The sequence below is a fragment of the Leptonychotes weddellii genome, chromosome 3 (assembly GCF_054177405.1).
Source record: "Leptonychotes weddellii isolate Sample4059 chromosome 3, ASM5417740v2, whole genome shotgun sequence".
Lineage (NCBI taxonomy): Eukaryota > Metazoa > Chordata > Mammalia > Carnivora > Phocidae > Leptonychotes > Leptonychotes weddellii.
The window spans coordinates 25,377,516-25,391,127 of NC_138371.1; the positions used below are offsets into that span (position 1 = coordinate 25,377,516).

General features: G+C 41.4%; 1 protein-coding gene across 4 annotated transcripts in view; it reads left to right on the forward strand.

Moving 5' to 3' along the window:
• The window catches only part of PLEKHM3 (pleckstrin homology domain containing M3), a 181,195-nt gene that overhangs the window by 16,016 nt on the left and 151,567 nt on the right, over positions 1–13,612 (forward strand). For 3 of the 4 annotated variants that reach the window (XR_014143407.1, XM_081813761.1, XM_081813762.1), the window contains exon 2: positions 5,677–6,597. Coding sequence is in view for 3 of the 4 variants with exons in the window: in XM_081813761.1 (XP_081669887.1) it covers positions 6,000–6,597 (598 nt within the window). In the remaining variant the exon portion in view is untranslated. The remainder of the gene's footprint in view (positions 1–5,676; positions 6,598–13,612) is intronic. The other variant, XM_081813763.1, reaches the window with a different exon arrangement.

Consider the following 13,612-nt stretch of genomic DNA (forward strand, 5'->3'; position numbering starts at 1 on the left):
GGTTGGCAGTAGGGAGAGTATGAGCTCATGGGGGAGGGGTGGTGGAGCAGATTGAGGTAAGGGCTTTTAGGCCACGATTGGTCACGTACTGTGTGCCAGGAACCATGCCACGTATTGTCTTATTTAATTCTCTCACCTGTCCTGAGAGAGAAGTATTATTAGTTTGCTGATTTTGCAAACGAGAAACCTGAAATTAAAGAGGGAAGTGACTTGTTGAAGTCCCATTGCTGGTAATTGGTAGAGCTGCAGTCCTTCCTTGCTGGACTAGATCTCCAAGGAAACTACTGCGCGCAAGAAAATCTGACTCTCTGCCTGTTGTTTTTGTTGTTTTAAGTTGTGGTAAAAAACACATACAAAGTTTATCATCTTAGCCATTTTTATGTGTCAGTAGTGTTAAGTGTATTCACATTGCTGTGAAACAGATCTCCAGGACTTTTTCATCTTGCAAATCTGAATATCTATACCCCTTAAACACCACCTCCTTCTTTGCCAGCCCCTGAGCCCCTGGTAAACCACCATTCTACTTTCCGTTTCTATGAGTTAGACTACATTTGATTCCTCATCTACATTGGTTTGTGTAGCATTTGTATTTTTGTGACTGGCGTATTTTACTTGGCATGATGTCCTCACAGTTCATTCATGTGGTAGCAGACAGGATTTCCTTGCCTCTTTTTTTTTAGTTTTATTTATTTTTAAAGATTTTATTTATTTGTCAGAGAGATAGAGAGCAAGCACAAGCAGGGGGAGCAGCAGAAGCAGAGGGAGAAGCAGACTCCCCACGTAGCAAGGAACCAGATGCAGGACTTGATCCCTGGGCTCTGGGATCATGACCTGAGCTGAAGGCAGACGCCTAACCAACTGAGCCACTCAGGCGTCCCATTTCCTTGCTTTTTTAAGGCTGAATTCTGTTCTGTTGTACAGATATACACCATGTTCTGTTTATCAGCCTATTTTGTCAGTAAAGTTTTACCAGACACAGACAAGCCCATTCATTTCCCTATTGTCTGTGGCTGCCTTCCGCACTACAACAGTAGAGGTGAGTGGTAGCCAACGTAACTGTACGGCTCCTAAAGCCAAAGCTACTTACCCCTTACAGAACATGCTTGCTGACTCTTGTTCTACTGGAGAGACTCTGAAGGGTTAAGAGAAGAGATGTGGAGGCTGCATTAGAGGGAGGAAGGCAAGAGGCAGGAAGACCTTTCTGGTTTTGTGGGAACAGGGACACAGGTGTGAAGATGGGGCTTGCCCTCAAGAAGCTCATAGTCTAATTGGGGGGAAAAAGCCGGTTTACAAAGTTGACTTGTTCAGTGATGGGTTAGACATTCAGGGAAGGAAGAGACCTGAAAGGACTGAGTCCTCAGGAAAGACTTCATAGAGGGCTGGGATTTGGGATGGGATGGATCAGATTGACACAGGGTATGGAAGAATGCACCTCCTTCTCAGGAGGCCTTCTCAGCCACACCTTACCCATGAGGGTAAGACAGCGAAAGCAGTTAGATCTGTGCCTGGCATACGGTAAGATTTCCACTACTCTTGTAGTAATGTAAATTCCACAAGAGCAGGAGTTGTATCTGTTTTGTTCACTGTAGTAACACCTATGCTTAGAACTCAGTAGCTGCTTCAGTAAATATTTATGGAATGAATAAATCACTGTAACTCTCAATAATGCTTTTTAGCTATTTAATTTGTACTGTGGAAATCAAAGAGCTGGACCTCTCACACTGGTCTGTCAATTCATTTATTACACTAAAGAGTAATTTATTTATTTATATATTTATTTATTCATTAAGTTTTGTTTTTTTTTTTACTTTTAAAGCAGTGGCTATTTTTACTGTTTATTGCTAGAGATAGTCATGTGGTAAGTGGTGGTAAGTCAGAGGTACTGGCAAGAAAGGAAAAAGAGGAGAAGAAAACAATGTTAATAATCCTAAAGATAGCCACTCAAAAATAATTCATTAACTTACTTAAAAAATATTTATTAAACTGCACCTGTGTTCTGGAGGTCCAAGGGTGAACAAAATAGACACAGTTGCTGCCTAAGAGGGGCTGATTGACACTGAAACTGGTAATTACAAATGTAAAGTGTGTAACTTACAGACATGCAAGTGCCATGGAAACTTAAACAAGGACATTTAACCTAGTGTGGGACACCAGAGGGTGTTTCCCTGAGGAAGTGACAAGTCCTGATTATTGGTTGCTGTGTGACAAAATACTCCCAAACTTAGTGTCTTAAAACAATTTATTGCCTCTCACCGGTCTGGGCTACCAGGTTCATCTGGACAGTTCTCAGTTGGGATCTCCTATGAGTTGCAGTTAGATACTGACTGGGGCTGAAATCCTTTGCAAGCTTGACTGGCTGTCATCCAAAATGGCTTCTTCACGCACATGCCTGGTGCCTCCCTGTTGCAACGTGACCTCTCTTTCTAGCAGATAGCCTTACTTCCTAGATAACAGCTCAGAGCTCCAAGAGATAGGAAGAGGAAGCTGCCAGGCCAGGTAAGGGCTGTACCTCAAATGGGCACAGCATCATTTCTGCCACACTCTGTTGATCAAAACATCACAAGTCCTGCCCAGATTCAAGGGAGTGGAAAAATAAAGTTAGCTCTTGATGGAGGAGTAACAAGATCTCATTGCAGAAAAGCATGTGGGGTAGAATTTGTTGTGGCCATCTTTAGAGAATACAAGTCTGTCACTTGATGTTAGGTTGAAGGATAATTTGGCATTAGATAGGCAAAAGAGAGAGAGGGAGTAACCCCTCCAGCAATGTGGACAGGACTGGAAGTCAAAAAGGTAAACCTCGGTGGGACTGAAAGACCTGAGCGACTGAGTAGAGGAAGAAGAGGAAGACAGGAAAACGCTGGGTCACATAGAGAAGAGTAGAGGTTTTTAGGGTATGATTAGAAGGCTAAATGCATATTTCTATCAGAAAGGAAGGGGAATAGCTGCGTAAGTTCCAAACAGAGGTAATGGAAAGCACTAAATAGTGAAAATCAGAATTCCTATAATGGGAAAGACAGGTTAGCCTAGAGAAGGACTTGGGGTGGAGTGGGTATGGGTCAGGGAAATCTTGCCCCAAATCACGTAGTTCATATGAGACTATTGGGAGTTGAACCAGAACTGACTCTAGAGCTTAGACCCTTTCCACTATATTGCTCACCACACTGCCTATGGAAAGTCATATAATAAATTTGAAAATCTCTTGCTAATCAAAAAGTAATTTACTCTTTCTAATTTGTTCCTAGCCATTCAGGCAAATACCTTCTAAATTTCTTAAGCAACTCAAAGGGCACCTTCTTTTGAAGACTTTCCTAATGCATACAAAAGTGTCCATGTGATCTCATAATCTCTTGGCCTCGGGGTCCCCTTCTGTGAAAGGTTGGAGTTGGAAGGATGACTTCAAAGTTCCCTTCCTTGTCTAACAGTCTATGGTTTTAGGATGTGTGGGGTAACAGTGTTCCACAAGCTAGCAGTGATGGCCATCAATGGTTGTATGCTTCTAACCAGCCTATGAATACCTAAACAGAGAGCACAAAGAGTATATTTCTAGACATTTTGATTTAAAATAAGAAAGAAAGAATCACTTTGAAGGTATTTACTCTCTCTTTCTAGTATGATAACAGACTGAATTTTAAGCACTGGGTAAGGAAAGGAATATGAGTAATGCAATCTTAGATGAATAACTAACTGCTCTGCACCTTGATGCCTCGTCTATAAAATGGGAAACTTATGTTAAAAAAAACAAAATTTGAGTGAGTAAACTTGAAGATAAGTTTGGCTGTATTCAGCAATTCATGAATCAGGTGACATCCCATCTAGTAAATAGAAAGCTCTACAAAATGGAAGTCTTTTACAGGCAGAAGGGGTAGAAGCAAGGTCACCTTCCTTTGGGGGGAGGGCAGGAATCTATGGGGCAGATTACCTCAGTAGCGCTGATCAGGTAATTCCAGATTTACTGGTTAAAGGTCACATTCCTGGGAAAGGCGGAAAGTACTGAGGCTGAGGTTAGGTATAAGTCAATTTGCTGATGTGGGGCTCCGCACAAGTGACTCCATTTTGTGCCCATTATTTCTTTTTTTAGCACTTAGACTTTATTATGTTCATATGAAATTTTAGTAAAGAAAGAACTAAAAGTTTCACGATTTATTATGTATTTCTTTTTCATAACCTCTGGTGTAGAAGATGAAACTAAAAATCCCATGTTTCAAAATTAGAGAAGTAGTGAAACCCTATTGCACAATTCAAGAGGCTTAGGGCTTAACAGTAAACACAGGAAGAGAAACCCTGTTTGCAACTATTATAACTGATGTTTATCTCTAAAAGTCAATCAGTGCCTTACTGCATAAGGGCTAACATAGTAAGTACCAAAATATAAAATGTAGACAAATTCATAGTCATTATCACTTCACAAAAGGTTAACCACAGAGTTGCTGTGAACTGCAAACCTCTTGACACATTTTAAAATAAAGGGCTATAGTATGGTGATTAACATAACATAATAAAAAATAATAATAAAAAAATAAAGGGCTATATATACTAGTTTAATTTACATATATTAAGCAATGTGGATTGGTACTGTTGATTTAAATGTAATGGTTAATGACCTAAGTGCTAAAAATGATTTTAATGAACCATAAAATCATGCAGTTTTAAACAGAAAAAGCACATCTATGAACCTTTGCAGGGACATGCAGAGCTGTTGCTAATTGCCTAATTTTACGTACTTGTAAGTAAGTAAGGGCAAAAAGCCCCTTGCATGGTGGTTTTGTTTTTCTGTTCATTTTTTGGGTACACATACAAAGGTGAATGTGACTGTTGAGCACATGAAATGTAATAGGGTGACTGAGAAACTTTATTTGATTATTATAAATTGAAATGGAAATAGTCGTATATGGCTGGTGTCTACCGTATTGGATAGCATCACTGTCAAGTTCTGTGCTAATTAGACCTTGGAGATCTAGCCTTTCCCAGAGATAGTGAGTTAGTGCTCATGAAGGGTATTTTCTGCCCAGCCCTGAGGCTGGACCTGTACTCCTCGGCCAGTCCTCAAAACCTCTGGGAGTTGGGAGCCTGAAGCCTTTTTTTGAAGCTGACTGGAGGAATTCTGAAGTCCATAGGCATTCAGTAGGTATTACATAATCCAAGCCTGGGAAGCACAAACACAGTAATTTTGGGGTTTAATAAAAGGGCAGAGCCTCCCTGGGTCCTTCCCCCTTGCGCTTCTTAGCCTGACAGACCATCAGCGCTTTCAAAGTTTGTGAAAGGACTCATGCATTTGTGACTTTTAGATTGATTATGATGTAGGCCCAGACACAGAATCCTAGTCTCTCTGCTTACTATTTTAGGTCAACATTTTACAGAGATTTGTCAGGACTGTCTTTTCACAACTGTTCTCAAAGGCTTTTCTGTATGAGTAAAAGCTGTTGACCTTAATTCCCTTTATCAAGGGTTCCACCCTGCTCTGTGTAGGTTCTAGCACTAAAGCCGGTAGTGATGTGTACTCTTGACAGTGGAACTTCTTTTTTTTTTTTTGACAGTGGAACTTCTGTGTAGGTGCTGTCCACCTCGGGGCATGTCTACATAGAAGAGATGTAAAGATGGGGAAATCATTGGGCAGATTCATGTACTATAGAATACAGTGAACCACGTGTCAATGTTGTGCTGTTTCTTTTCTTCCAGGAAATTAAGGATTGCATGGCATTGCTTTGACAAGCACTTCCTGTTATCTTTACAGAGATCTCAATGAAGAATGATCTCAAAGGAGCATTTGTCTTCCCACATCTCTGCTAATGGCCAGTAGCTACTAGCAAATGCTCTTAATGACTGAAAAAACATCAACTATCCTTGTGCTTGGCCTGCTCTAGGTAGTCGAATGAAGGTTTCTTTCAGTTGTTTCCAGAACTCAGTTGCTGAAGCGCACCTCTCTTTGTTGGGTGAATGAATGTTCATGAAGCCCTTTCCTGAACCAGCTGAGGAGCCTTAGGCCTCTTGGAGCCTGTGACATGGAAGCTTTGGAAGTGGATGATATCAGCCCAGCCTTGGAAGTTACTGAGGATTTCTTTAGTACTTTTGATACTAAGCTAGAAAAGGCTGTGCAGCAAGCTGAGGTTTATGGGATTCAGGAAGTCCCTGAATTGGTGGGGCACGAGGTCCTCACTAACATAACAGACAATGGTGCTATCAGAAATGTTGCCTCCCTGGGCAAGGGGGGCCTGATTTGGGACCACTGTAAGAGCAAGCTCTTAGAAACCAAAGCTCAAAATGTCTTCCCTGCCAAAGAACAGTTTATGGTTCAGAAGGGGACAGCCCCAGATAATCTTTCGTGGATGGAACAAAAGGAAGCATCGACCTTTAATTTTTTCAACATCTGTCCGCGTCGGAGGGACAGGCCTCGCTCCGTCAATGACTTATTGGATGAGACCTCTACTTTCAAGCCAGGCCATGCTCGGTCAAGGTCAGATATTACCCAGGTGGACTGGAGGCTAGTCCTCCAAACCATGCCTCTGCAGCAGCAACCGTGTCTTCGGGACCCTCATTTCACCAGGACAGCTTTTCTGTCATCCTCACCAAATAAGGTCGAAGATGCTCAAGGGAATACTGGTATGTTTTTATATCTGACTGCTATTGAACAATCATTGACTTTCCTTTGTCTGTCTTACATTTACCTCAGGGCAAGTGTACTCTCCAGTGTCCCTGTCCGGTTTTGCTTACTTAAGCTCCCTCTTCCATTTGCTTTCACGCTTTACCTGAAGCCTCAGCCTTGGTGTCTTCATAAGAAGTGCTGAGTGAAAAGTTGACTGTGGTTAATTCTCCCTTTCTAATCTTGTGTGTAAGAATCTGCATAGTCTCATAATTCATGTAGTATTTGCCTTTGTACAGAGTTTGATACTGCTTGTTCACATCAGTAGATGTTCATCTGATCACACACTGGGCATAGCCTTGTGCTAGGAAGCGTTTAAAGATGTGTAAAGACACCATCCTTGGCTTAAAGAACTTCTCACTTAAGCCGAGGGGATCAGACACTTACAAACACTCAAGAAGGCACCAGAAGTGAGAGGAAGTAGAAGTCAACTGAAATATTTGTGAGGGGGCTTTTGTTTTACTTTATATTGTTGGGATTTATTTCAATGAGCAGGTGACAGTGACTGAGAGGACAGAGGAAGAAGACACTGTGCTGGGTTTGTTAGGAAGGGCTTATGAGAGTTCATGGAGTTTCAGCTGGACCGGGAAAGACACTCAGATGCAGAAAGGGGGTCGCGGTAGAGGACACTCGGTCAGGATTACAGCTGGAACCAAGGTGAGGAGATGAGAGGTGCAGGGGGGAGCAGAGGATCCCATGGAGGCTAGTGGGAGGGAAAGGTGGGAGAGGTTGGTTCAGACCTCATGGTGTGGGGCCCTGAATTTCTCTTTTTCCTCATACTTCATGCACAGTACATTTGCACATGAATTCTGTGAGGTGTGACAAACCATGTCTTCATTTCCCACAGCATTTTCTTTTAGATATCTTAAACATTTAATAATATTACTATTATTAATTAAATTTGAAACTCATCGGGGCACCTGGGTGGCTCAGTCGGTTAAGCATCTGCCTTTGGCTTAGGTCATGATCTGGGGATCCTGGATCGAGCCCCGCCTCGGGCTCCCTACTCAGCAGGGGGTCTTCTTCTCCCTCTCCCCCTGTTCCTCCCCCCTACTCGTGCTTACTCTCTCTCTCTCTCTCACTCTTTTAAATAAGTAAATAAAATCTTTAAAAAAAATAAAAATAAAGGAATTTGAAACTCATCAATGCGAATCAAAGTGACACTTCCAATCACTCCTACTTTACTCTCGCATAGACTTTTATAAAAGGGCCTCACAGTAAGTATTTCTTAAATTGGCCTTCCTGAAGTGTGCTTTCTCATATTATGAACGGGTTTGTTAGTGGGAAGTGAACCATACATTCCCTCTCTCACTGATGTGTGATCAGCTGTTTACTATCTTCTGGTCACTGAGAAAGGGACTGTTTATTACCCATTGTTTTATCCTCAACATGGTGCTCTGAACATAGTTTATGCTCAAAAAAATTGTTTAAAATGTGAAATGAATGTAATTCTGATAAGCTGCTAAATTAACAACAATAACTTCTTTCGCAGTTTTCGTCTTTCTAGAAAAAAAAAACCTCCACCCTCTTTTCTGAGGGCCTCGCGCCATCATCTAGCATTTCATACCTTGCACATCCTCTCTGTGAAGCTCTTTAGCAGCAGTGAAAAATGAAGATTTGCTTTCATCTCAAAGGCTGCCCTGCACTAGCCTTGTGATAAGAGAAAATCAAACAGATATGGCTTATAAAGTGGCCCCTCGTGTTGGCAGCATGTTGCCCTGGCCTTGGAGGGGTATCCAGATACCTCTGAGACTCCCGGGTTGCCTAGGTACAGTTAGGATTCCCCTTTCTGGAAGAATCTGACTGCTGCTTGGTGAGCACAAAGCCTCGTGCGATAATTAGGCTTTGCCATTTAGTCTTTCTGAAGGCAATCATTTGAAGTAATTTTGAAGTAATTTTTTTTTTTTTTAGATTTTTTTTTTTTTAATTATTTATTTGACAGAGAGAGAGATAGGGAAAGCAGGAACACAAGCGGGGATGGGGGGAGAGGGAGAAGTAGGCTTCCTGCCGAGCAGGGAGCCCGATGTGGGACTCAATCCCAGGACCCTGGGATCATGACCTGAGCCGAAGGCAGCCGCTTAACGACTGAGCCACCCAGGCTCCCAATTTTGAAGTAATTTTGAGGTAATTCTGCATCACTCCTCAACTCTTCCCAGTTCCCTGATAGTGTTTCTTTAAAAAAGATTATTGCTTTGGATTTGAAGGTCATTTCTTTCCTAGCTTCTTGCTCGGGATGTATGAGAGCAGAATACATCAAACAGACTAACAGCCTACTTGTCACTATCAGAGCCAACACCCGAGCACCCAGTGTGTTTGCCCTCCGGGTGAGAGAGCCCAGGCGGGAAGAGGAGGGGAAAATGGTGGCAGTAACAAATACTGTGCACTGACTATTTTAAGTTCCTTACAAGTAGTAGCTTATTTAATTCATATAATACTCCCGTGATGTAGATATTTTTACTGACCCCATTTTGGGGATGGTGAAACCTGAGGCACAGAGAACTTAAGTAATATGCTTAGAGTCCCATAGCTGGTACTAAGTGGATCCTTGATTTGAACTTGGGCAGTCTCTCTCCAGAGTCCACGCTCTTAACCACTAAGCTGGAGCTGTACCCTTACCTTGGAAGCCAATAGTTCTCAGTCTCCAGAACCCTCTACTTTGAAAGCCTTATTAGTAATCAGGCCCTGTGGGTGTAGAGGGTGAGAAGTGGTGTGGAAGAGACAGACCTGGATGATGTTCATTGAACTAAAATTAATCCCTCAGGAGATCACCAAGCCTGGAAAAACTGAGACACACAAAGCGGCCTAGCTAAACAAGGATTGTTTTTTGCGTTTAACATATTCACTAAAATACATGGACAGTGCTGAGCTGGCCACCGTTCTTTAGGGGACCAGTGAGCCCACAAAAGGAGGACTGTAACTTTGCCCTTCATTTTCTTGAATGCTGGCTATACAGAAGAGCTTAAGTGAACTGACGCCGTGGATTTGTTACTATGGAAAGAGGGCTTTGGGGTTTTGTTCCATCTTTCAGCTGCCTTTCTCAGTCTTACTTAGAAGCCTATGAATGAATGTATTCTATAAGTTTTATTGCCTCAGGCAGAGATAGACCCAGGACAGGCTTCTTACAAGGGAATGTTGCCAGTGCTAGGAAGATGAAGGGTAGAGTCAGTGGGTCCTACCAGGTTGATGGAGTGTGGCTTGAACCCAACCCAGTTAAGACTGTCTGCACTATCTGAGCGTGGGATAGTGATGTTGAAAAGGTTAGGTCACGAATCACTGGGAAGCACTAGATCTAAGGCAAGACGGAAACAGAGACAGGTTTTTTCTCCCCCAGCTTTATTGAAGTATAATTGACAAAGTTGGAAGGCATTTAAAGTGTATGTTGTAATGATTTGATATACATGTACGTTGTGGAAGGATTCCCCCTGTCTAGTTAGTTAGCACATCCATCACTTCACATCAGAGGCAGTTGTTTCTAAAAATTCTCAAGACAGGTAGTGGAGACAAAGCTTCCTCATGGTCAGCTCTTTTCCTTCCTGCCATGCCCTGGGCAGCCTGTAGCAAGGTGTGACAGGGAGCTAGCCCTGGGGGAAGTTCCTAAACTTAGCTCCTGCCAGAACAGATCATTGCTAGTCCTGGCACTAGTCTGAGTTCTGTACAGACATGCTCTTGACCAACCCTTTCCCCTTTATATCACTGTCATCCTGTTCTAGTTCAGTGAGTAATAATACAGCCATAGGCAGCCTGGAATTTCCCATGAGATTGGAAGAGAGGGTCCTAACATCATAGAATTATAATCCAAATGTAAGTATGAGTTAAGGTAAGAATATAGAAAGTCATATGAACATGCGGATGCTAGGTATGTTATCAATATGAAAAACAGATCACACATACACACATACTTACACCTATAAACGTATACACGTGATAGAGGAAGGTGGGGGTGTGTGGAAAGAACACTCAATTAGGACTCACCGTGTGGGTTTGGAAAAATGACTCGTCTGTTGCTTTTGATTTAAAAACCTAGTGAAGCAGGTTAAATTGTCTCTAAGATCCTCCCAAATCTAAAATTGTATCATTTTAGGATATATTTGAACTGACCCTGCTTCTTGGTTGTATGGGAGCTAATTAACTATAGTCAGATCGGTAAATTGGTAATGGAAAGTCGTCATGGAAATATGGGTATGGTTGAAGAACTTCTGTGTGCCTTGTAACCTACTCTACTTTTGGGTGAACTGCTGTGGTTGCAATTTTTAAAATCTTTTTTCTTTTTCTTTTTTTTTTTTAAAGAAATCCTTTGCATTAGCTGTGGAGCTCTGAAACTTAATGGACTGCCGAACCTGACTTCCTTTTCCCTCCCTGACTGTGTTCACATTTTCATGTGCTTGGCAAGGGCAGTGGTCAACTAGCTTTTGTTTCAGTTGGTTTCACTCTCTAGTGACCTGGTACCATTTCTATGCCTCTATCTTCTTGTTCTAAGTACTTTAGGAGAAGGTCTCAAGCAGAGATTTTCTTTAGAGCTAGAAAGACCATGGCAGTATGGTTTCTTTATCTTGAGTTTTATGTTACTCTCTTTCCATTCCCTTTTTCCCCATCTTTCACTTAAAAAAAAAAAAAAAGCCAAATTTGGGACTTATACTAAAATGACTGCTTTTTCAATTATGATGTTTCTGAAAAGCCTTGGAGCCAATAGAGGTGGGAATATTCCTGCAGGCTTAGAACAAGTGAGGTCACCAGGACATGGTCTCTTGCTGAATTTATGATTCACCCTTCAGCAAGATTAGTCAGTACAAAGAAGTTGCTAAAATAGGTCACAGAAAGTTGATTTTATATGGTTGTATAGTTTCCACTGGTTACATTATTGAATGTTGGTCTGTGGCAGCTATTGGAAAGCCAACACTCCTTATCAACAGCCGATATCCTGATTCTAACATTTCTATATGAGAACTCTGAAAATGAAGTTTCTGATGTTTTTTTGATTGCTCTGTTAATATAGTTTATCTTTCTTGGCTAAGGAGAACTATAGGTACTAATTTCACAAACTGTTAGAGTTACCTTCTTAAAACACAAATCTGTTCATACTATGTTCTCAAAAACGAATCACGGTTCCCCATTCTTTACAAAATCAAGTGTTAAGTTTTATAAAGCATGCAGGTATCTTCCCAGACTTATCACTCACACCTTCTATCACCCCACCTATGTGCCATTTTTTAATATGCCATGTCCTTTCAAGTTCCTGAGCCTTTGCTCATGCTTTCTCTTCTTCCAGAATACGTTCCCGGCCTTTTTCACTTTTCAGAATCCACCATTATCTTTCAAGGACTGATCCAAATGCCATGTCCTCCTTGAGACCTTTCTATATTTTTTTCAATTAAAATTCTTTTTTTTTTTTACTTCACTGTATGTTTTCACAGCATATTTAATTCTGTGAATTATAGGTAATTGCTTATATATCCATCTTCTGCATTAGGTTGGAAGTTTTTTGATGCTATAAACCATATCATAGAAAACTTTGTATTGTACCAAGTATGATCTTATGCGAAGTGTCAGGTTGAATTTTATGTGTTGGTACTCGGAACATCAGGACAATACCATTTTGTTTTGTTTTGTTTTCCAAAACAGAAATGGCCTCTCTTTCTGTTTTCCTTCCCTATAACTTAAGTTGAATGGAGTTTGTTATTAATACTATCAATAAGAGCTGTCATTCAATGAGAGTTAACTTTACATTCAGCCCTGTGCTAAGATGTGTCTATTATTTAATATTCATAATAGTTTAGTATGATAGATGATATTGTTCTGACTTTACAAATGAGGAAACTGAGTCTTGGAGAAGTTGACCTCACCCAAGGCCATACAGTAGGATGTGGTAGGACATTAGAGGCCATGCGTAATCACTCAATAATGCTATCTCTCAAGCCTGAGGAAGTTTAGGTCATTCCCTCCACCACAAATAAACACAGTATGATCTAGATTCCAGGTTTGGAGGTTAGAGTTCTCCTCTCATCTTGCACACTGTGTGGTATAATCTTGGCCAAGTCATTTTGCTTCCTGGGATCTCTTTCCAAATCTGTTAAATTAGTTACGAATATTTTCAGAAGCAGTTACCAGCATCCCCAACTACAGGTGGCATAAATAATAAGGCCATTTATCATCTTCTGTTTTCATCCGTCTCACAGGTGGGTGTGCAGCACTTAGTGAATATCAAGCACTATATGCAGTAAACACTTCAGAAGTCCAGAAATAGGTGGTCCGAGGCTCATCAAAGATCCAGGCACTTTCCGTCTTTCTGCTCTGCTTCTCAGTATACTGGTAATGTCTCTTCTTTCCCTTCATTGGTACAAGATAGCTACAGTAGTCCCAAGAGTCATTTTCTTATATATCAGTAGCCAAATTCAGGAAGGAAAAGCAGAGCACCTCCTCTGGGTCTCTTTCCCACTGGCCCCTAATAGCACCCCTTCGGTAGCTAGAGTCACATGCTCACCCCTAAAGCAATGTCTGGCAAAGGAAAATAGCATTTCTGTGATTGGATTAAACAAATCTTGTTTCTTTCCATGGGGCAAGGGAGAGGACATCTCCTCTGAGCATCTGCCACCATACCTGAACAAGATTAGGGTCCTGTTGGTAAAGCAGTGGGAGGACTAGTTAATGACATGAGCAACAGACAAGTTCTACCTCAGATGGGGCTGGGCCAAAGAGATTTCTAGTCCCTTCTAACTCTAAGTTTCTATGACTCTAGTATGTTACCCAAAGATACTATACTGAAATGCCATTTACCTTAAAATCTGCTGGCTTAAGTATGGGAGATTCTTTTATACTTAATTCCTATAGATTAGGGAAACAGAGTGAAAAGCCCACCATGGCAATGACTGAGCATAGCTTGAAAGTTGGTTTGAAATTGTTTTCTGGGTCACAAAGTTCTTAAAGACTAGGGATTACCCTTGTCACAGAAGGCAGAAAGCCTCTGCATTTAAGAAGTTG